The sequence below is a fragment of the Bos mutus genome, chromosome 8 (assembly GCF_027580195.1).
Source record: "Bos mutus isolate GX-2022 chromosome 8, NWIPB_WYAK_1.1, whole genome shotgun sequence".
NCBI lineage: Eukaryota > Metazoa > Chordata > Mammalia > Artiodactyla > Bovidae > Bos > Bos mutus.
In genome coordinates, this window is record NC_091624.1 from 109,970,699 (window position 1) to 109,994,091 (window position 23,393).

The 23,393-nt window shown below is 38.8% G+C and overlaps 1 protein-coding gene across 1 annotated transcript in view; it reads left to right on the forward strand.

The window, feature by feature from the left end:
* NEK1 (NIMA related kinase 1) overlaps window positions 1-23,393 on the forward strand; it is a 132,849-nt gene that overhangs the window by 102,729 nt on the left and 6,727 nt on the right. Inside the window, 6 exon segments of the mRNA XM_070376046.1 lie at window positions 500-620; window positions 10,798-10,886; window positions 12,070-12,317; window positions 17,852-17,994; window positions 23,149-23,222; window positions 23,225-23,359. Coding sequence (XP_070232147.1) covers window positions 500-620; window positions 10,798-10,886; window positions 12,070-12,317; window positions 17,852-17,994; window positions 23,149-23,222; window positions 23,225-23,359 — 810 coding nt within the window.

Consider the following 23,393-nt stretch of genomic DNA (forward strand, 5'->3'; position numbering starts at 1 on the left):
ATAGGTTTAGCATCCTAGTTATATTCGCCTTTTCACTGTGAAAGTCCAGGTAAGAGGGTTTTTTTTTTTTTTTTTTTTGATGATTGAACTTTCCCATCAGTTACTAATCAATCATATTATATTCTACTTTCTTTCCATATTTCTGGCCATAGATAGTGTTAATTCTATAAGTTTTTATGTCGTCTAGAAAGCAATTTGTATATTACTGAAATGTTAATGAAGAAAAACTTCTTGATAATAATGAAAAATACAGAGTACACTATATTTCTTCTGGGTATTTTTATTGCAGTGAAAATGCAAAAGGAGAAGTCTGTTATTTCAGAAACAACTAGAGTGTAAAGACAGTAAGATTAAGGATCTATAGATAAACTACTGATTTTTTGTTGCAATTACTACACTAGCCTGAAACGAGGTGTGATCATTTATAAGAGATTTACTTTGTTTTCTCTAAGTGGATTTTGCTTTGAGACCTGTTTCTTGCCCTGTTTTTGCCTTGCAGAGCCTGATGACTTGGAGGCAGAAGTGCTGCAGGAGCCAAGTGGAGCAGACAGAGATGGTGGTTTGCCCCAACCTGTTCTCGACATGTGGGTCACTGAGAGAGAAGGAGCAGAGGAGGTTGAGTACGTCACCTCTTCCCTTGCATTTCACACCTGCTCCCTTCATGTCATGCCTTTCATGGAAATACTGGAGTAACATAATATTATATTAAGTCAATTACAAAAATAGTTAATTTGGGAATAAGTATCACATTCATGAGGTTCAGAAATCAGCAAGTGTATAAAAATATACAGTAAAAGGTCTGTTTCCCACTTTTGTCCCCACCCAGCAAATTCCCACTCTGTCCTCTTTCCAAACATGATTAATATATACAGAAGCAAAAGCGAAGATATAGTCTCCCTCACTTTTAAATGGACTTCCCTTGTGGCTTAGATGGTAAAGATCCACCTGCAATGCGAGAGACCTGGGTTTGATCCCTTGGGTTGAGAAGATCCCCTGGAGAAGAGAAGGGCTACCCACTCCAGTATTCTTGCCTGAGAATTCCCCGGACAGAGGAGCCTGGAGGGTTACAGTCCATAGGGTCACAGAGTCAGTCACGACTGAGCACCTTTCACCTTCACTTTTAAATATAGTTGTTATTATAAGGCACAGAGTTTTTTCCACCATTTTATGTCAGTAATTGGGGAATTTTTTCATATTAATACACAGAGGGCTTCCTCTTTTTTGCTACTTTAAGGCTACGTCGTGTTCCAATATATGGATATACCATAGCTCTAATTAGTCTCCTATACTAGTTGCTATGACAGATGATGCTACAGTGGATAACCTTTAGTGAGGTTACTTTGCATGTATATAAATATAGTCGCCTCCCCTTCCCACCCAATTCAAGCTTTCATGTAAGCTCTGCACTGTTATTGGTAAGCTTATTCCTGGCTATATCATCTTGTGATTATTTTATTAATGATAACTATAAGGTGGTATATATGAAAACTTACACCTTCTTTGTGTTGTTTTGTTACCACTCTCTTATTGGTATCCTACTATTATTCATGTAGACTTTCAGTTGAATCTTTTGTATGTTTCATATGTACAATCATATGAAAATAATGATGGCTTTCTGTCTTTCCAGTTTTTTTCACACTCATTTCTTTCTGTCCAGTTGCATCACTTAGTACATTTTATACAGTTAAATATTGGAAATAGGGTTCTCTCTCTTGTTCTTAACTTCAGTGAAATGTTTCTAATGTTAACCATCATTAGGCATGACTATAATTTCTAGCTTAAGCAGTGTCTGCTCATTTTACTGGCTAAAAAGTCTGAAATGTATTATATCAAATGACTTTTTGGCATCAGTGGAACCATTCATGTAATTGTTTTCCCTTATCTATCAGCATAATAAATTAATAGGTTACCTAATATTGAATTATCCTGCATACCTTAGTAAACTCTGCTTGGTCTTCTGTTTGCTAATTTTAATGTACTTCTGTTTGCTAATACTTCATTTTGTGATTTTTTTTTTTTGCCATTAATTTTTAAAATTAATTTTTATTGGAGTATAGTTGATTTACAATGTATTAGTTTCAGCTGTACAGCAGAGTGAATCAAATATACATATATCCACTCTTTTTCAGATTCTGTGCGCATATAGGCCATTACAGAGTATTAAGTAGAGTTCCCTGTGCTATACAGCAAGTTCTTATTTATCTATTTTGTATATAGTAGTGTGTATATGTCAATCCCAGTCTTCCAATTTATCCCCCTCCTATATCCCCTGGTAACCATAAGTTTGTTTTCTACAATTGAGTCTTTATTTCTGTTTTATAAATAAGTTCATTTGTACCTTTTTTTTTTTTTGAATTCCACATAGAAGCAATATCATATATTTGTCTTTCTCAGTCTGACTTACTTCACTCAGTATGACAATTTCAGGATTTTTGTATTAGTACTTGGGAGAATCCTCTTATAGTTCCCTTTTGTCCGGGGAAATCACTGTCATATTTTGGTGTTCTTGCTACCTTCCTTCTTAAAATAATAATTGGAAGTTCATTCCTTTGTTCTGCTCATAACAAGGGTTGTCAGATGTTTTCTGTAAAGGGCCAGATAGTGAACTTTTTTGGCCCTGTTGACCATATGCTCTGTGATGTGGCTATCCGGTGCTGCCTTTGATCTGCAAAAGCAATCATAGGTAACACATAAACAGGTGAGTGTGGCTGTTCCAGTGCAACTTTATCTGTGAAAACAGGAGGTGGGCTGGACTTGGACATGGATACAGAGAAGCATGTGCAAGAATGTTTGTTTCAGGAGAGTCACAGGAAATCATTTGAAATAGTCTGATCAGGAATAAGGAAGTGGCTCAAAACACTGTTCTAAGTGTCCTGCTGAGCTATTTCAGGTCTTAAAAGATGATGCTGTTAAAGTGCTGTACTCAGTGTGCCAGCAAATTTGGAAAACTCAGCAGTGGCTGCAAGACTGGAAAAGGTCAGTTTTCATTCCAATCTCAAAGAAAGGCAATGCCAAAGAATGTTCAAACTACTGTACAATTACACTCATTTCACAAGCTAGCAAGGTAATGCTCAAAATCCTTCAAGCTAGGCTTTAACAGTACATGAACCAAAAACTTCCAGATGTACAAATTGGATTTAGAAAAGGCAGAGCAATCAGAGATCAAATTGCTAACATCTGTTGGATCATAGAAAAAGCAAGGGAATTAAAAAATCTACTTCTGCTTCATTGACAATGCTAAAGCCTTTGACAGTTTATCACAGCAAATGGTGGAAAATTCTTAAAGAGATGGGAATACCAAATCACCTTACCTGTCTCTTGAGAAAACTGTTTGCAGAACAAAAAGCAACAGTCAGAGCCAGACATGGAACAATGGACTGGTTCAAAATTGGAAGGAGTACATCAAGCCTGTATATTGTCCCCCTGCTTATTTAACTTATATGCAGAGTACATCATGCCAGATGCCAGGTTGGATGAATCACAAGCTGGAATCAAGATTTCTGGGAGAAACAGAAAACTCAGATATGCATATAATGTCACTCTAATGGAAGAAAGTGAAGAGGAACTGAAGAGCTTCTTGATGAAAGTAAAAGAGGAGAGGGAAAAAGCTGGCTTAAAACTCAGCATTCAGAAAGCTAAGATCATGGCATCCATCATGGTAAAGATGGGGAAAAAATGGAAACAGTGACAGATTTTATTTTCTTGGGCTTCAGAATTACTGTAGATGGTGACTGCAGCCATGAAATTAAAAGACACTTGCGCCATGGAAGAAAAGCTATGGCAAACCTAGATAAAATATTAAAAAGCAGAAACATCACTTTGCTGACAAAGGTCTATCTAGACAAAGCTGTGGGTTTTCCAGTAGTCATGTGCAGTTGTGAGAGTTTGACCATAAAGAAGGATGAGTGCTGAAGAATTGATGTTTTTGAACTGTGGTGCTGGAGAAAACTTTTGAGAGTCTCTTGGACTGCAAGGAGATCAAATCAGTCAATCCTAAAGGAATTCAATCCTGAATATTCATTGGAAGGACTGATGCTGAAACTCCAGTACTTTGGCCACCTGATGCAAAGAGCCGACTCATTGGAAAAGACCCTGATGCTGAGAAAGATTGAGGGCAGGAGGAGAAGGGGGCGACAGAGGATGAGATGTTTGGATGGCATCACTAATTCAGTGGACATGAGTTTGAGCAAACTCTGGGAGATGCTGAAGGACACGCAAGCCTGGTGTGCTGCAGTACGTGGGGTCACAAAGAGTTGAACACGACTTAACAAAGTCACAACAACAAAGTATACTGTGTAATGGGTAGTATGCAGCACTGAAATTAAATGGAACTCCTTGTATAAATACAGAAATATGTCCAGAGTATTTGATGATATTGAATAAAAAGCATTTCCATATATTAGAACAATACTGTGATAATCCTATAAAATGTTCTTAAGTGTATATATGCTGCTAGGTCACTTCAGTCATGTCCGACTCTTCGACTCTATGCCGTCCCATAGACGGCAGTCCACCAGGCTCTGCCATCCCTGGGATTCTCCAGGCAAGAACACTGGAGTGGGTTGCCATTTCCTTCTCCAGTGCATGAAAGTGAAAAGTGAAAGTGAAGTTGCCCAGTCCTGTCCGACTTGTAGTGACCCCATGGACTGTAGCCCACCAGGCTCCTCCGTCCATGGGATTTTCCAGGCAAGAGTACTGGAGTAGGGTGCCATTGCCTTCTCAGCATATATAAATGTATATAAATTTAGGGGAAAAGTTTAATAAGATGTATATAAAACTGATAATAGTAAAAGCAACTGGGATTTTCATTGTTTGGGGAAATCCTAAAAGGAAAAAAGTTTTTCATTGAGATAAATATATGAATATATTTATTTATATACATTTTATCAATTTAATAATTTTGAAGTGTACAATTTTATACTCTATGGTTCCAGTACATTTTCCTCGACCCCAGTGGAACCGTTGTACCTATAAGCACCCACTCTTCATGTTCACCTCCCCAGCTCCTGCCACCACTGATCTGTCTTCATGGATTGGCCTATTCTGGACATTTCCTATAGAATCACAGTATGTGGCTTTTTGTATCTGCCTTCTTTCAGTTAGCATACTGCTTTCAGGGCTTGTCTGTGTTATAGGATGTATCAGTTCTTCATTCCTTTTCATGAATAATATTCCTTATATGACTATAGCCTATGTTTTTATACATTGTGCAGTTGATAGCATTCAGCAGATGATGATGGTCATTTCCAGGGTAGTTTCTGCCTTTTGCCTGTTTTGAATGGTGCTTCTGTAAACATTGTGTACAAGTCTTTGCACATCTTTATTGAGTTCTTTTGAGTATATATCCAGAGTGGAATTGCTGTAGCAAATGATATTTTATGTTTCCCTTTCTGAGGAATCAAGCATTACATTTTGAATGAAAAAATATATTACTTGTATGATTAAAAATAAATAACTTTTTAAAATAAAAATAAGAGTTACTCAGAATTTAAAACTGGAAAAGTAAAAAATTATTTAAATTTGAAATGAACTAAATGAGTTCACATTTATGGGGCTTCCCAGGTGGTGCTAGTAGTAAAGAACCAGCCTGCCAATGCAAGAGACATAAAAGATGTGGATTTGATCTCTGGATCGGGAAGATCTCCTGGAGGAGGAAATAGCAACCTATTCCAGTATTCTTGCCTGGAGAATCCCATGAATAGAGCAGTCTTGCAGGCTACAGTCCATGGGGTTCCAAAGAGTTGGGAGGAGAAGGGGACAATAGAGGATGAGATGGCTGGATGGCATCACCAACTTGATGGACATGAGTTTGAGTGAACTCCGGGAGTTAGTGAAGGACAGAGAGGCCTGGCATGCTGTGATTCATGGGGTCGCAAAGAGTCGGACACGACTGAGCAACTGAACTGAAGTGACTCAGCAGCAGAAAAAGTACTAGCAAAATTAAAATTGCCTTATAATCAAAAAAAGAAAAGCCATCCCAAGAAAAAGAAATGCAAAAGGCAAAATGGCTGTCTGAGGAGACTTTACAAGTAGCTGAGAAAAGAAGAAAAGCAAAAGGAAAAGGAGAAAAGGACAGATATACCCATCTAAATGCAGAGTTACAAAGAGAAGTAAGGAGAGAGAAGAAAGCCTTTCTAAGTGATGAATGCAAAAAAATAGAGGAAAACAATAAAATGGAAAAGGCTAGGAATCTCTTAAAGAAAATTTGAGATACCAAGGGAACATTTCATGCAAAGATGGACAGAGTAAAGGACAGAAGTGGTATGGACCTAACAGAAGCAGAAGATATTAAGAAGAGGTGGCAAGAATACACAGAACTGTACAAAAAAGGTCTTAATGACCCAGATAACCACATGGTGTTATCACTCACCTAGAGCCAAACGTCCCGGAATGCGAAGTCAAGTGGGCCTTAGAAAGCATCACTACGAACAAAGCTAGTGAAGGTGACGGAATACCAGCTGAGCTATTTCAAAACCTAAAAGATGGTGCTGTTAAAGTGCCGCAGTCAATATGCCAGCACATCTGGAAGGCTCAGCAGTGGCCACAGGACTGGAGAAGGTCAGTTTTCATTCCAATCCCAAAGAAAGGCAATGCCAAAGAATGTTCAAACTACCACGGAATTGCACTCATTTTACATGCTAGCAAAGTAAAGCTGAAGATTCTCCAAGCAAGGCTTCAACAGTACATGAACTGAGAACTTCAACTGGATTTAGAAAAGGCAGAGGAACCAGAGATCAAATTGTCAACATCTGTTGGATCATAGCAAAAGCAAGAGAATTCCAGAAAAACATCTACTTCTGCTGTACGCCAGAGCCTTTGACTCTGTGGATCACAACAAACTATGGAAAATTCTTAAAGAGATGGGAATACCAGACCACCTGACCTGCCTCCTGAGAAATCTATATGCAGGTAAAGAAGCAACAGTTAGAACTGGACATAGAACAACGGACTGGTTCAAAATTGGGAAAGGAAAGGCTGTATATTGTCACCCTGCTTATTTAACTTATATGAGGTTCGTGACATTGTACAGGAGACAGGGATCAAGATGATTCCCATAGAAAAGAAATGCAAAAAAGCAAAATGGCTGTCTGGGGAGGCCTTACAAATAGCTGTGAAAAGAAGAGAAGCAAAAAGCAAAGGAGAAAAGGAAAGATATAAGCGTCTGAACGCAGAGTTCCAAAGAATAGCAAGAAGAGATAAGAAAGCCTTCTTCAGTGATCAATGCAAAGAAATAGAGGAAAACAACAGAATGGGAAAGACTAGGGGTCTCTTCAAGAAAATCAGAGATACCAAAGGAACATTTCATGCAAAGATGGGCTCAATAAAGGACAGAAATGATTTGGACCTAACAGAAGCAGAAGATATTAAGAAGAGATGGCAAGAATACACAGAAAAACTGTACAAAAAAGATCTTCACGACCCAGATAATCACGATGGTATGATCACTGACCTAGAGCCAGACATCCTGGAATGTGAAGTTAAGTGGGCTTTAGAAAGCATCAGTACGAACAAAGCTAGTGGAGGTGATGGAATTCCAGTTGAGCTATTTCAAATCCTGAAAGATGATGCTGTGAAAGTGCTGCACTCAATATGCCAGCAAATTTGGAAAACTCAGCAGTGGCCACAGGACTGCAAAAGGTCAGTTTTCCAATCCCAAAGAAAGGCAATGCCAAAGAATACTCAAACTACCACACAATTGCACTCATCTGACACGCTAGTAAAGTAATGTTCAAAATTCTCCAAGCCAGGCTTCAGCAATATGTGAACCGTGAACTTCCTGATGTTCAAGCTGGTTTTAAAAAAGGCAGAGGAACCAGAGATCAGATTGCCAACATCCGCTGGATCATAGAAAAGGCAAGAGAGTTCCAGAAAAACATCTGTTTCTGCTTTATTGAGTATGCCAAAGCCTTTGACTGTGTGGATCACAATAAACTGTGGAAAATTCTGAAAGAGATGGGAATACCAGACCACCTGACCTGCCTCTTGAGAAACCTATATGCAGGTCAGGAAGCAACAGTTAGAACTGGACATGGAACAACAGACTGGTTCCAAATAGGAAAAGGAGTACGCCAAGGCTGTATATTGTCACCCTGTTTATTTAACTTATATGAAGAGTACATCATGAGAAACGCTGGACTGGAAGAAACACAAGCTGGAATCAAGATTGCCGGGAGAAATATCAATAACCTCAGATATGCAGATGACACCACCCTTATGGCAGAAAGTGAAGAGGAACTGAAAAGCCTCTTGATGAAAGTGAAAGTGGAGAGTGAAAAAGTTGGCTTAAAGCTCAACATTCAGAAAACTAAGATCATGGCATCTGGTCCCACCACTTCTTGAGAAATAGATGGGGAAACAGTGGAAACAGTGGCAGACTTTATATTTCTGGGCTTCAAAATCACTACAGATGGTGACTGCAGCCATAAAATTAAAAGACGCTTACTCCTTGGAAGGAAAGTTATGACCAACCTAGATAGCATATTCAAAAGCAGAGACATTACTTTGCCAACAAAGGTTCGTCTAGTCAAGGCTATGGTTTTTCCTGTGGTCATGTATGGATGTGAGAGTTGGACTGTGAAGAAGGCTGAGCACCGAAGAATTGATGCTTTTGAACTGGGGTGTTGGAGAAGACTCTTGAGAGTCCCTTGGACTGCAAGGAGATCCAACCAGTCCATTCTGAAGGAAATCAGCCCTGGGATTTCTTTGGAAGGAATGATGCTTAAGCTGAAATTCCAGTACTTTGGCCACCTCATGCAAAGAGTTGACTCATTGGAAAAGACTCTGATGCTGGGAGGGATTGGGGGCAGGAGGAGAAGGGGACGACAGAGGATGAGATGGCTGGATGGCATCACTGACTCGATGGACGTGAGTCTGAGTGAACTCCGGGAGTTGGTGATGGACAGGGAGGCCTGGCGTGCTGCGATTCATGGGGTCGCAAAGAGTCGGACACGACTGAGCGACTGATCTAATCTGATCTGATCTGATAGTACATCATGCAAAATGCTGGGCTGGATGAAGCACAAGGTGGAATCAAGTTTTCCAGGAGAAATATCAATAACCTCAGATACGCAGATGACACCACCCTTATGGCAGAAAGTGAAGAGGAACTAAAGAGCCTCTTGATTAAAGGGAAAGAGGAGAGTGAAAAGGCTGGCTTAAAACTCAGCATTCAGAAAACTAAGATCTTGGCATCTGGTCCCACCACTTCATGGCAAATAGATGGGGAAACAGTGGAAACAGTGAGGGACTTGGCTCTAAAATCACTGCAGATAGTGACTGCAGCCATGAAATTAAAAGACACTTGCTCCTTTGAAGCAAAGCTATGACCAACCTAGACAGCATATTAAAAAGCAGAGACATTGCTTTGCCAACAAAGTTCTGCTTAGTCAAAACTGTTGTTTTTCCAGTAGTCATATATGTATGTGAGAGTTGGACCATAAAGAAAGCTGAGTGCTGAAGAATTGATGCTTTTGAACTGTGGTGATGGAGAAGACTCTTGAGAGTCCCTTGGACTGCAAAGAGACCAACCTAGTCAATCCTAAAAGAAATCAGTCCTGAATATTCATTGGAAGGACTGATGCTGAAGCTGGAACTCCAATGTTTTGGCCACCTGATGCAAAGAACTAACTCATTGGAAAAGACCCTGATGCTGGGAAAGTTTGAGGGCAGGAATAGAAGGGGGTGACAGAGGATGAGATGTTTGGATGGCATCACCAACTCAGTGGACATGAGTTTGAGCAAAGTCTGGAAGATGCTGAAGGACAGGCAAGCCTAATGTGCTGCAGTCCATGGGGTTACAAAGAGTCGAACATGCCTTAGCAACTAAACTGAACTATAACCAAAAGCCCAGAAATAAATTACTGGTACCTTTTGGAATATACTCTTCTCGTCTTTATAATTTTGTTAACAAATAGTACATGAATTTAGTTCCCAACATTTATTGAGAGAAAAATTGTGAATTCTTTACATAAATCAGTTCACTCCCTTTAAGAATTAAAACATTTGTGTACAAACTCTTTTTATTTTACTGTGCTGAGCAGCATTGTTTCAAATCTAATACCATTTTATATCATTTGGTCTGAAAATTACTTTACTTACTTAATAATATACCTTGACCCTTGATGCATATCCGGTTATACAGATCTGTACTTCGTCCTTTAAATAGTTGCAAGATATTGCATGGTACTTTTACGCATTGGAGAAGGAAATTGCAGCCCACTCCAGTGTTCTTGCCTGGAGAATCCCAGGGATGGGGGAGCCTGGTGGGCTGCCGTTTATGGGGTCACACAGAGTCGGACATGACTGAAGTGACTTAGCAGCAGCAGCAGCAGTATGTTATAATTGTGTTCTGTTTTCTGCTATTATGAGGCATTTTGATTAGTTAAAGTGGTAGTTCTTAATCATTGCAACATTTTGCTATAATGGGATACTTTTTGGTGTAAAGGGATACAGCTTGCTCAGCTGTATCCCTCAAAGCTCCTGACACACAGGGCTAGGGCAAGGCCTGAGAATTTGCATTTCAGACAAGTTCTCATGTGTTACTGGCATCTAGAGGCTTCACTCTGGGAACCATTGTGGTGAGAATGTTGAGGCTGGTGTCGTGAATGAGCCTGACTGGTGGAGGTTTGAACGACTGTAGGGTAGGATGTGCTTGTGAGGGCCACTGTAACTGTGAGAAGAATATTTGAAAGTGGGATCACAGGACACTAGTGACCTGTGCTCTACTTGTCTGTGTTTGAGAGTATCTTTATTTCAGGTAAATTTTGCTTTTGTAACTGGTCTATCTATCTATGGCAGATTGGAAGATAGGATCACCATTCAGCAAAATGAACTTTCTGAAGATAAAGCCCCGAGCAGTGTGGATCACCTTAGTGAGGTTCATGTAGGTGAGCATCACAGCATTGGCCTGATTACTTTCTCAAAGGTTGTTAGCATACCTGTTCTGTTTGGACTGTATGTTAATAGAGAGCATTGCTTACCATTCACCTTAATCACTTAAAAAACGTTATAGGCATAGTGCACTGGACTCTGTATTTATTTTTTATTACATTTTTGGGGTATAGTTGATTTATAATACTGTATTAGCTTCAGGTGCATAGCCTAGTGATTCATTTTTTTAATTTGCAGGTTAGATTCCATTATAGGTTATTACAAGATACTGGGAATTGTTCCTGTGCTAGACAGTAGGTTCTTTTTGGTTATTTATTTTGTGCAGAATACAAAATAAATAATTATTATTGATGATTGATAAAATATATCACTATATTAATAACTATATAGTTATTACAATAGTTATATAATTATTATAATTAATAATAATTAATCCCATACTCCTAATTTGTCCCTCCACATCCGTCTCCCTTTTGGTTTATACATGTTTGTTTTCCATGTCTGTGAGTCTGTTTCTATTTTGTATATAGATTCATTGGTATTATTTTTTGGATTCCACATATAATGATATACAGTATTAATCTTTGTCTGACTTATTTCACTAAGCATTATATTGTCTTAATCCATCTATTTAGCTGCACATGGCAGAATTTCAATCTTTTTTATGGTTGCTGTACTCTGCATTTGTAAGCCTGTATTGTTTGTCAATGTGGGCAATAAAACCTTTTGATCAGTTATCTTACTTAATGTTCAAAACAAAAAGAATTGCTTGTCAAAGCTAAGCCATTATCTGAGGACATTAAATAAGTGGTTTTCTTATTTCTAATAGTATTAATTAAAATATAAGAAGTACAGTTTTTTAATATCTTACCTATAGAAATGAAGTTGAACTGGAACTATTAAGTATGAGTGTTTAAACAGTATTTTCTCACGTGTCTTTGGATTTGTGTCTACATTTTCTAACTTCTGATATAATGGAAGTATTTAACAAATTAACGTACCCTGGGGTTGAAGATTATTTGTAAAGTAGTGAAATCACATATATATTTTGATTTTGGTTTTCTGATAGACATGGAGTTTCTTGCCTATAATTCATGTTAAATACTGAACTTTTTCATTATCACTTAGAAAGCTGAGTATTGTATAGACTGTTCATGTAATCTTTCCTTTATTCCACAGAACCTGGAGTGGATGATTCTCCACCCTCTAAGCGCGATGTAGATAAATCTATGCAACCAGAACCATTTTTCCATAAAGTGGTTTATTCTGAGCATCTGAAAGCAGTTTCTCAGGTTCAGTCAGTTCTCTGTTCACCAGAAGAATCCTTTCCACTTCGATCTCACTCTGATTCACCACCAAGGAATAAAAAACAGAATTCCTTGCTGATTGGACTTTCAACGGGTCTATTTGATGCAAACAACCCAAAGGCAAGTATGCTCCTCAAATGGAAAACTATCCATTTGATAGCATTTCACATTTATTATTTTTCTTTGATAAACTATAATATTGACGGTGTTTTTCTTTTTATCTATTTATTTTTTTACTTTTTGACCCTGACATGTCGCATGTGAAATCTTAGTTCCCTGATCAGGGGTAGAATCTGGGCCCCACTTCAGGGGCATCAGGGAACCTTAACCTCTGGACCGCCAGGAAATTCCCCAAAGTTCTTTTTTTTTCAATGTTAAGTCATTCTGTGCTTGTCCTTTTTTCTATTAAAGGAAATTCTTCTTAATCTTTGGAGCCTAACCTCCCTCAGCCTCTCGAGGAAGCTGTCTCTTTTTTCTTCTCTGGCCTGTGTTGTGGACTTCTTTCTCTGAGATGGGCCATTCCATCCACACCCACACTCTGATGGTTCCCATCGTGAACGGTAAACTTCCATGAGCTCACATCCCCCTCAGCTCACACCCCACAGCTTTTTGTTGTGTCTTTGCTTTTTCCCCTCCCTCGTTTCCCAGTACTTCATAGTGTGGCCGTGAGCCACTCCTCCTTTGAAGCTGCTGCTGCCAAGATCATCCCTTACCAGCAGATCTCCTATGCTCTTTTCTTTCAACAGTTGAAATATACTCTTCTTTTATAATTATTTTATCTGTTGCCTTCTGGCATATCTTGTGTCACTCTCCAGTTTCCTTTCCTTGACTGTTACTAACAGATCTCCTTAAGAGGGTGTAGATTCTTCTGTCGTTGGGTGAATTGTTCTGTCAATGTCAAGAATTAAGTCCAGTGTTGGTGTTCATGCTTTCTTTGTCTTTACTGATTTTTTTTTTTTTTTGGTCTTTAATACTTTCACATTAACTCTTAGTTGCTGAGAATAGAATATTGAAATTTTTAACTAGTATAATCATGTGTTTCTTCTTTCAGTTCTGTCAGCTTTTGCTCTATGTATTTTGAAGCTCTGTTATTGAGTGAGTAAGAATTTAGTTTTGTTCTGTTTTCTGGATGAATTGATATATTTATTGTTAGGAAGTCTCTCTGTGGGATAGTGTGATTCAAGTCTTCTATATCCTTTCTTCTCTTTCTGCTTGTTTATCAATTACTGGGAAAGCACTGTTGAAATTTCCAGTCAATTGAATATAAATTAATAATATCTTCTTAATAAATTGACCCCTTTATGATTATGAAATGACTCACTCTATCCCTAGACCTACCCCTTTGTTCTGAAATACACTTTGCCTCCTGGTTTTAATATATAGTCATTCTAGCTTCCTTATGCTTAGTGTTTACAAGGAACAGATTTTTACATCCTTTATTTTTTAATTTTATTTTTGTGTAAGGTTATTTATTTACTTATTGGGTGATCTGGGCTTTGTTGGTACACACAGGCTTTCCCTAGATGTGGTGAGTGGGGACACTCTTCCTTGCAGTTCGTAGACTTCTTATTACAGTGGCCTCTCTTGTTGCACAGCACGGGCTCCTGGCAGGCAGGCTTCAGTAATTGTGACACACAGGCTTAGTTGTTCTGCATCATGTGGAATCCACCCAGACCGGAATCGAACCTGTGTTCCTTGCACTGGCAGGTGAATTCCTAATCACCGGACCATGATGGAAGTCCCTACATCCTTTCCTTTTAATCAGACTTATTTCATATAGATTTTTTGTACTTGTCATGTAGTTGAGTCTTGCTTATTAACCATATGACAGTCATTTAATCAAAGTGGTTGGGTCATTTATATTTAATGTAATTTTTGACATTATCAATATGATTGAATTAAAGTTATCATTTTGCTATTTGTTTTCTATTTGTCTCATTTCTTTTTGGTTCCTTTTTTGCTTTTATTCTCCCTTTTTGATTGAGTCTTTTTAGTGTTTTATCTCTACTGTTTGCTTTTGGTAGACTTCTCAGTTTTCAGTATACATCTTTAGATTATCACGGTCTCTATTCAAATAATATTATGCCACTTCATTTATAGCATCAGAACCTTACAACAGTACATTTCCATTTCCACTCTCTTGCCTGTCCTTTGTGGAATTGTGATGTATTTTATTTCTTCATGTATGATAAATTCCATAATACATTTCTATATTTTTGCTTTAAGTATTCATTATCTTTTAGAGAAAGTAAAAATTATGACAGGAAGTCTTTTATATTTACATGTTAACCATTCTTCATCACTTACTGTAGAATTTGAAGATATTTGGGTTCAATACATGGGTCAGGAGAATCCCGTGGAGGAGGAAATGGCAACCCACTCCAGTATTCTTGCCTGGGAAATCCCATGAACAAAGGAGTCTGGCGGGCTACAGTCCATGGGGTTTCAAAGCGTCAGACACAGCTGAGCGACTGAGCACATACACACTTTTTTTAATTTTTCTATCACTTTAAAAAATTCATTAACGCCTCTTAGGAAGCCCTGTTGGTAATGAATTTTTTTCAACTTTTATTTTATTTTATTTATTTTTTTTTCAACTTTTATTTTAAAACATTTTAATTTTACTTTTACTTTGAAGGAGCATTTCCACTAGATCTAGACTTAGACTGTCTTCTTGGCTGCATTGTTTCTGATAGGAAACACCATATATAAAGTGGCGGCTTTCATAAGACAGTTGTAACAGAGTATCAGTAGAATTGAAAGTGTAACACATAAATGATTATTGAAGGTAAATTTGTAATGAGTCAGGAAAGAGTAGTTGAAAGATGAGATCTTCTCACAATCGGAGGTACATAAGGATAGACACTAGGTTGCCCAGTGGAAAACCTGCTTGTCCTTCCCACTGCTAAGTTGCTTCAGTCGTGTCCAACTCTGTGCGACCCCATAGATGGCAGCCCACCAGGCACCCCGTCCCTGGGATTCTCCAGGAAAGAACACTGGAGTGGGTTGCCATTTCCTTCTCCAATGCATGAAAGTGAAAAGGGAAAGTGAAGTTGCTCAGTCATGTCCGAATCTTAGCGACCCCATGGACTGCAGCCTACCAGGCTCATGGGATTTTCCAGGCAAGAGTACTGGAGTGGGGTGCCGTCGCCTTCTCCGGTCCTTCCCACTAGACCTTCCTTATCTAATGGGATAGTGAATAAGGGCTTGAGAGAGACCAGATGTGTTCCACTGATACTTTCTCAAATGGGGAGTAGAGTGGAAGACTGATTTCTATAAAAACTTGAGAATTTCTTGCCTTGGTACAGCAAATACAGAATCAGGGGAAGTATTAACGTACAGTTCACAAAGAGCACAAGTGCCTTAAATGTCTTCTTTTGATTTGCTAAACTATCAGTTCTTAGATAATGTCCATAATTTTTGCTTTTGTTAAGTGTTCATGATGTTTTGATGTTTTAATTCCGTTTTTAGCCTTGTTTATGGGTTGAAGTGAGCAAATATTTGTAGAAGCTATTTTGAGGGTTTAGTGTTATAGTTGAATTGCAATAGGTAGACATTAAACAAATGTGCTCATCATGAACAATTTTGTAGTATAGTTGGAGAATAATACATAATTTTATATGAAAAATACTATAGATGAAAAACTGAGTTGATAGAATTAAGTAGCATTTCATGTGAAGTTCTAATTAGTGCAGCTAGCACTTAATTCATTCAGTTTTTACATGGTTGTCTTCATTGTCAAGAAAAAATAGAACAAAGGATGAGAAATCTAAAAGAACTGCATTTTAAAAATGTTTTGAGGTTTTCTAAAACTTTGCTTTCCATAAAGATGAGATCTTCTCACAATCTGAGAGGATTTATAATGGTACCAAATGTTTGCTGCATAAATTATGCTACAAAAAATTGTGGAAAAAATTAGTCTAACTAGAAATGAAGTAAGATTTCAGGCAGCATGTTCTGGATTAGTAGCTATTTTCAGGAGGATTTCTTTCTGTGAATGTCAGAACTATAGAATATTATTGAAACAATATGAAAAAGATCTAGTAGACTCAGAATTACAGAACTGAAAGTGTTCTTATATAAAATTCTTCTGTATGAAGATGAATGAAGATGAATATCCTACCTGAAACATTGATAGTCTGTCAGAAAAGACTGTGAATATTAGGATTTTAAATACAGGACCTATAGGAATTGTTGGATTGATGAGTGTGTAAACCTGTTCCGAGAGGTACATACCTCTTGAAATTTCTTTTAATTCTGTTATTTTGTGTTGGGCTATGAAGTTTATTTTAATGAAGGAAACTAGAATTGAGGTGATTTTACCAGGGCTAAAATTTATTTCAGCTAAAAAAATACTGTATCCCTTTGTGTGGTCCCCTTGTGTTTAAATATATAATGCATATATGCTGTTTGTTTTTATTGATCAGCATGTATCTGGGTAAACTGTTACTGGCTGCATGTTTTGCAGCCTCTGGGTTTCTAATATACGTGGCTCAAACCATTAGAAGAACAAAGAAGTCAAGTGTAAATTCTGCTGACAGTACCATTGTTAAATACTTTAACCAGGCAGTATGTATCTGTACCATCTTGTACCATATAACCATTTTTTTCCTCTTGTGTGCTGTAATATGTAAATTATCTTCAAATAATAGAAATCTATTCTTTTTTATTATCAAAAGCAGTTTGTACCAGTAGATTTGGCCAAGTACATACCTTTTCTTACTCAGTTAACATTGTGTGTTCTGCACAGTCTCCCATCTGGTGTTTGAATCTTATCTGGGCCTTAACAGTCATGTTTCAGGTCTTACAGATTCCTGTAGGGTTGACCCAGCCCTGAGACTGACTTCTCTAGATGTGTGTATCATAGCCCTGTCTGTCCTTCACTCTGATTGTTGAGAGTGCTGGACAGGGGCTATTCCTATTATTCTGGCTGTGTGCAGCACTAATTCACATTTTAAGTACCTCCACTGTGCTGTTCTTTCTCATCTCAGTGTGCTCAGTTCCTCTTCACCCCGTTGCTCCTGGTGCTTCTCAGCGTGAACATCAAGTGCCTGTCTTTCCAGCCGTCTTTTCTGGTGGGAAGGGTACCTACCACTCTCAGTCCATTGCTCAGGGAGGCAATAGTGGGAATTTCTTTGCTCTAATTGAAGGCCTCTGATTTAATCAGTGTTGACCAGTAAGATAAAGTAATAGAAAGGGTAACCAGTTTGTGTGGGATGGTGCTTAGCCAGTTTGGACAAAAGCACACAGAGCATCTTGGACAGTGTACTTTTCAGAAAGTGAAAGGAAGAATCAGCAAACATGCCATGGCAGAGGGATGGAGAGCTGTGAGTGAGAAAGTCCTGACCCAGCTCCAGCTCCACTCCATGTGTGCTCCCCAGATAAAGACCCTCTGTGACTTGTAAAGGCCACTTCTCAGAGAAACCCAAGCAGAGCTCACTCACAGGCTTAGTTTCATCTTTGATAAAATACTGATCTAAAGTTTAAGAGAAGTAGATTCTCAGCTTAGATTGAGAAGCTTTTAGCTCTAAACGGGTGGTTGATACATATATATATAACAAAATTATTACTAGCTCCAATTTTCTAATTTTTTCCTCTCATTTTAATTTTCTCACTGTCTCACTCCTAATAAGAAATCTGTTGCTTTTTTTCAGATGTTGCGGACATGTTCACTTCCAGACCTCTCCAAACTGTTCAGAACACTGATGGATGTCCCCACTGTGGGAGATGGACGTCAGGACAATCTTGAAATGGAAGATGAGCATGTTAAGGAAGGGCCGTCGGACTCTGAGGACATGTGAGCGCAATTGCCTTTAGATACCAACTCTAACAGGATTTCTGAGTGTACACATGTTCTAGACAGGGTGACTCTGCCACACTTTTCAAGCATGATCTGTAGCTGACCTTTCACTACTCCTTTAACTTTTTACAACGTATTTAAAGTACAGTGATGTAAACTTTGTTATGTGTGTCTGCCTCTAAATACTGTAGCTTAACTTCACTTGAGGAATGTAAGGACATGGTCACCATTGTATTCTCCGCCATTTTTATTCTTTTTAGTTTTATTTATTAATTTTAATTATTCATTAATTTTAATTTTATTAATTAATTTTTGCCTTTGCTGGGTCTTTGTTGCTGCACGTGGGCTTTCTCTAGTTGTAGCAAGCAGGGGCTACTCTTCATTGAGGTGTGAGTACTTCTCATTTTAGTGGCTTCTCTTATTATGGAAATGGCCTCTAGGGACATGGTTTCATTAGTTGTGACTCATGGGCTTAGTTGCTTCACAGCATATGGGATCTTCCTGGACCAGGGATTGAACCCATGTCACCTGCACTGGTAGTGGATTCTTAGCCACTGGACTACCAGGAAGTTCTCTGTGTTATTGGCCCCTGAGCACCCATCACAATGCTTGACATGGCTGGTGCTTCACTGAGTGAATGTCAATAAGGTGATGACTGTTTGTAGTGTGAGGCCACATGGTGCAGGGACTGCAGTGGGAAACTGGAAAGCGCTCACTGCTCTTCCCCAGGGAGATGCCAGAAAGCTCGGTCCACACATCTCTGCTGGGTGTGACTCCAATCCACAGCAGTGGGGAGTTAGCAGGTGGAATGGGGGTGTGTGTGTGTGTGTGTGTGTGTGTGTGTGTGTGTATGTATGCATGCATACACACACACATACTCCCATGTGAGTTCTACATGTAACTTAATTGCTTTCACAAAATTCCCTCCTTATTGATTCCTGATGAATCTTACTTAAGCCTGGAGGAAAATTTAACCAACACTTCTAAAAGCAGCAGGAACTGGCAGTGCTTAGACAGTAACACCCTTCACCTCCCCTGATGCCGGTCAGCCTGCTCAGCATCTGACACATGCTGCTGACCTTTTGGGGAAATAAAACCAGAGAAATTGAGAAGTGTATTCAAGTCATCAGGAAAGTAGGTTGCCAAATGTTACTGTTTTTATTATTTATTTTTTGATCTTTTGAAATTTCAGGCCAGTTCAGTTCAGTCACTCAGTCGTGTCCGACTCTTTGTGATCCCATGGAATTTCAGTTTCTCCTTTTTACCTCTGCCTTTCCATAGAAAGAATGTATGTTTTGATCTGATTGAAAGCTTGGTATCAGTCTCACAATTTTTCTCCCTATAATTCTTGAGCCAAGACCACTGTATCTGATGCATTTTGTTTTCTGTTTTTGTTTTTCTTAAGGCTTCCCTGTTAGTTTTTAAATTTCTAACCAGACTTTATCTTTCAAGGTTGACTTTTGAATTCCTTGGTGGTCCAGTGGTTAGTACTCCATGTTTTTACTGCCAGGGGCCCAGGTTTAATCCCTGGTTGGAAACTAAGATCCCACAAGCCATGCAACATAGCAGGCAAAAAATAAAAGTTGACTTTTTTTCATATAGAGTTCTGTAGATTTTAGCTGGTACCCTCAAAATTTGGAAGAAAAGTCACCTTTTTATCTTTGCTTCTGCTTGGCTATGGTTGCTCATTAAGCACTTTATGTTGTATTTTTAAGCCAGTTGGAGAACAGGGCAACATTTCAGCACCTCTGTGGTTGACAAAATCCTGGGTAACAGTATTTTTCCAAAAAATTTTTGTAAGTAATCAATTTCTATCTGAGTAGCTATAGCTTATTTGCAGATATTCTTTTAATTACTGGTTGGTAATTTTATTTTCAAAGTTCGAAGCTTTTAATATTATTTTGAAAATTTGAAAACTAAGTTTTTTCCAAGAAAGTTACTCCATATATATAGGGAAATTTCACTTGACATTTTTCTTTGGGAAACATATTTCTTGATCCAAACTTTATATGGTCATTTATCCAAAAAATCTACTAAAACGAAAATTCAGGACCAGATTTTAAAGTCCCCAAGACAGTTTTTTCAGTGCTCATATCATAAAAGATCTTAATCTTCTTATTAAAAGGGAAAAGTTGGCTTAAAATTCAACATTCAAAAAACGAAGATCATGGCATCCGGTCCCATCACTTCATGGGAAATAGATGGGGAAACAGTGGAAACAGTGACAAACTTTATTTTCCTGGGCTCCAAAATCACTGCAGATGATGACTGCAGCCATGAAATGAAAAAATACTTGCTCCTTGGAAGAAAAGCTGTGACTAACCTAGTTCAGTTCAGTTGCTCAGTTGTGTCCGACTTTTTGCGACCCCATGAATCGCAGCACACCAGGCCTCCCTGTCCATCACCAAGTCCGGGAGTTCACTCAGACTCACGTCCATCGAGTCAGTGATGCCATCCAGCCATCTCATCCTCTGTCATCCCCTTCTCCTCCTGCCCCCAATCCCTCCCAGCATCAGAGTCTTTTCCAATGAGTCAACTCTTCGCATGAGGTGGCCAAAGTACTGGAGTTGCAGCTTTAGCATCATTCCTTCCAAAGAACACCCAGGGCTGATCTCCTTTAGAATGGACTGGTTGGATCTCCTAGCAGTCCAAGGGACTCTCAAGAGTCTTCTCTAACACCCCAGTTCAAAAGCATCAATTCTTCGGCACTCAGCCTTCTTCACAGTCCAACTCTCACATCCATACATGACCACTGGAAAAACCATAGCCTTGACTAGACGGACCTTTGTTGGCAAAGCAGTGTCTCTGCTTTTGAATATGCTATCTAAGTTGGTCATAGCTTTCCTTCCAAGGAGTAAGCATCTTTTAATTGCATGGCTGCAGTCACCATCTTCAGTGATTTTGGAGCCCAAAAAAACAAAGTCTGACACTGTTTCTACTGTTTCCCCATCTATTTCCCATGAAGTGATGGGACCAGATGCCATGATCTTAGTTTTCCAAATGTTTAGCTTTAAGCCAACTTTTTCACTCTCCTCTTTCACCTTCATCAAGAGGCTCTTCAGCTCCTTTTCACTTTGTGCCATAAGGGTGGTGTCATCTGCATATCTGAGGTTATTGATATTTCTCCCGGCAATCTTGATTCCAGCTTGTGCTTCCTCCAGCCCAGTGTTTCTCATGATGTACTCTGCATATAAGTTAAATAAGCAGGGTGACAATATACAGCCTTGACGTACTCCTTTTCCTATTTGGAACCAGTCTGTTGTTCCATGTCCAGTTCTAACTGTTGCTTCCTGACCTGCGTATAGGTTTCTTAAGAGGCAGGTCAGGTGGTCTGGTATTCCCATCTCTTGAAGAATTTTCCACAGTTTATTGTGATCCACACAGTCAAAGGCTTTTAAAAAGCAGAAAGCTTTTTAAAGCAGAACAGATGTTTTTCTGGAACTGTCTTGCTTTTTTGATGATCCAGAGAATGTTGGCAATTTGATCTCTGGTTCCTCTGCCTTTTCTAAAACCAGCTTGAACATCTGGAAGTTCACGGTTCATGTATTGCTGAAGCCTGGCTTGGAGAATTTTGAGCATTACTTTACTAGCGTGTGAGATGAGTGCAATTGTGTGGTAGTTTGAGCATTCTTTGGCATTGCCTTTCTTTGGGATTGGAATGAAAACTGACCTTTTGCAGTCCTGTGGCCACTGCTGAGTTTTCCAAATTTGCTGGCATATTGAGTGCAGCACTTTCACAGCATCATCTTTCAGGATTTGAAATAGCTCAACTGGAATTCCATCACCTCCACTAGCTTTGTTCATAGTGATGCTTTCTAAGGCCCACCTAGTCAGCATATTAAAAAGCAGAGACATTACTTTGCAAACAAAGGTCTGTCTAGTCAAAGCTATGGTTTTTCCAGTAGTCATGTATGGGTGTGAGAGTTGGACCATAAAGAAAGCTGAGTACCGAAGAATTGACTCTTGAGAGTCCCTTGGACTGCAGTGGTACCTAGCAGATTTGCGTGATATGTTAGTATGATAATGAAATGCTAAGCTAAATGCTCTGAGAAGGGTGATCCAAAAGATTAGACACTCTCTCTCTTCCTCATTCTGATGAGATCATGACATTTGCTTTTCTGTAGCTGCTGCAGTGTCAAAGTATAGGTGTTTGTACACATAAGTACAAAATAAAGATATTTCTGCATTAAAAATTATTTTTCTATTAATGAAAGTTTTGTATAAGGTCTCATAATAATATTATTTTAGTTCTTCAGTAAATACTTGTTTATTTCATTAGAGTCTAAACTTTAAGAAAGGCTTTCATCAGTCTTGTGTTCTGTTTAATATTGCTTTTCTGCAAGTTGAAATCCTCAATATGGGTCCCTCTTCTTTCAGAGGAATTCGTGCATCTAGTACTCGAATTAACTCTTAGTCTACAGGTTTTTCCATTTGCTCGCCTCAAGGAGAGAGAGCAGCTCCTCAGGAATGGAGCTGCTGAGTGCTTCTGGGATCTTGAAGAAGTGAGCAGAAGGCCTAGCACTAAGTCTCGTATTTGTCATTTATTGACAGTCTGGCTTTGACAAGTCACTTGAGCACCTTGATTAATAGTTCTCATGTTTCTAAAGTGAGTTTTGTGTGGATAAAATTTAAATAATAGGATAAACTGCTTTAGAAATTAAGGCATTATATGAATGTACGGTATTACTTGTGTAAATCAGTTCATTTCCACATTTGTAATTGAATGAAAGTAAAAGAGGGCACGACCCTCTCACCTCCACCCCAGTGAGGTTGGTGCATAGCTGTCATACATCCACACCAAGATTTTGCTAACCTTTAAAACTATATGAAAATAGAATATTTAGTCTGGCCCTTAAATGTTGAAACATTTTTTAAAACTTAAGGAATTAATAATGTTGATAGTTACATGATTCTCTTTGATGAATCAGGACAGCTTTATATAAGCCATCTTTTGGCTTATGTATTCCAGAACATGTGTTGTATACTTTATTTATCAGTTGTGTGAATACTTACTTCCTTTGTTAAATACTACTAATAGGTGTTTTCCAGATCACGAGTATTTTAAGTGGAAAGGAGGGTGTGCATATTGAATTGAAGTAGAATTTCAGAATAAAGAAAAGTTTTGGTGATAATGTAGTTTTTAAATTACAGTGTGTTTGAAGAGGCTGACACAGACTTACAGGAGCTCCAAGCCTCCATGGAGCAGCTGCTGCAGGAGCAGCCAGGGAGGACTACAGCGAAGAGGAGGAGTCGGGCTTGAAGACCAGTGATGACGCCGAGCAGGCCGCCAACGGCACGGACGCCGGCGAGGAGGACGACAACCCCAGCAGCGAGAGCGCCCTCAATGAGGAGTGGCACTCGGGTGCGTGGTGGCCCTGACGTCGAACAGAGTGTCT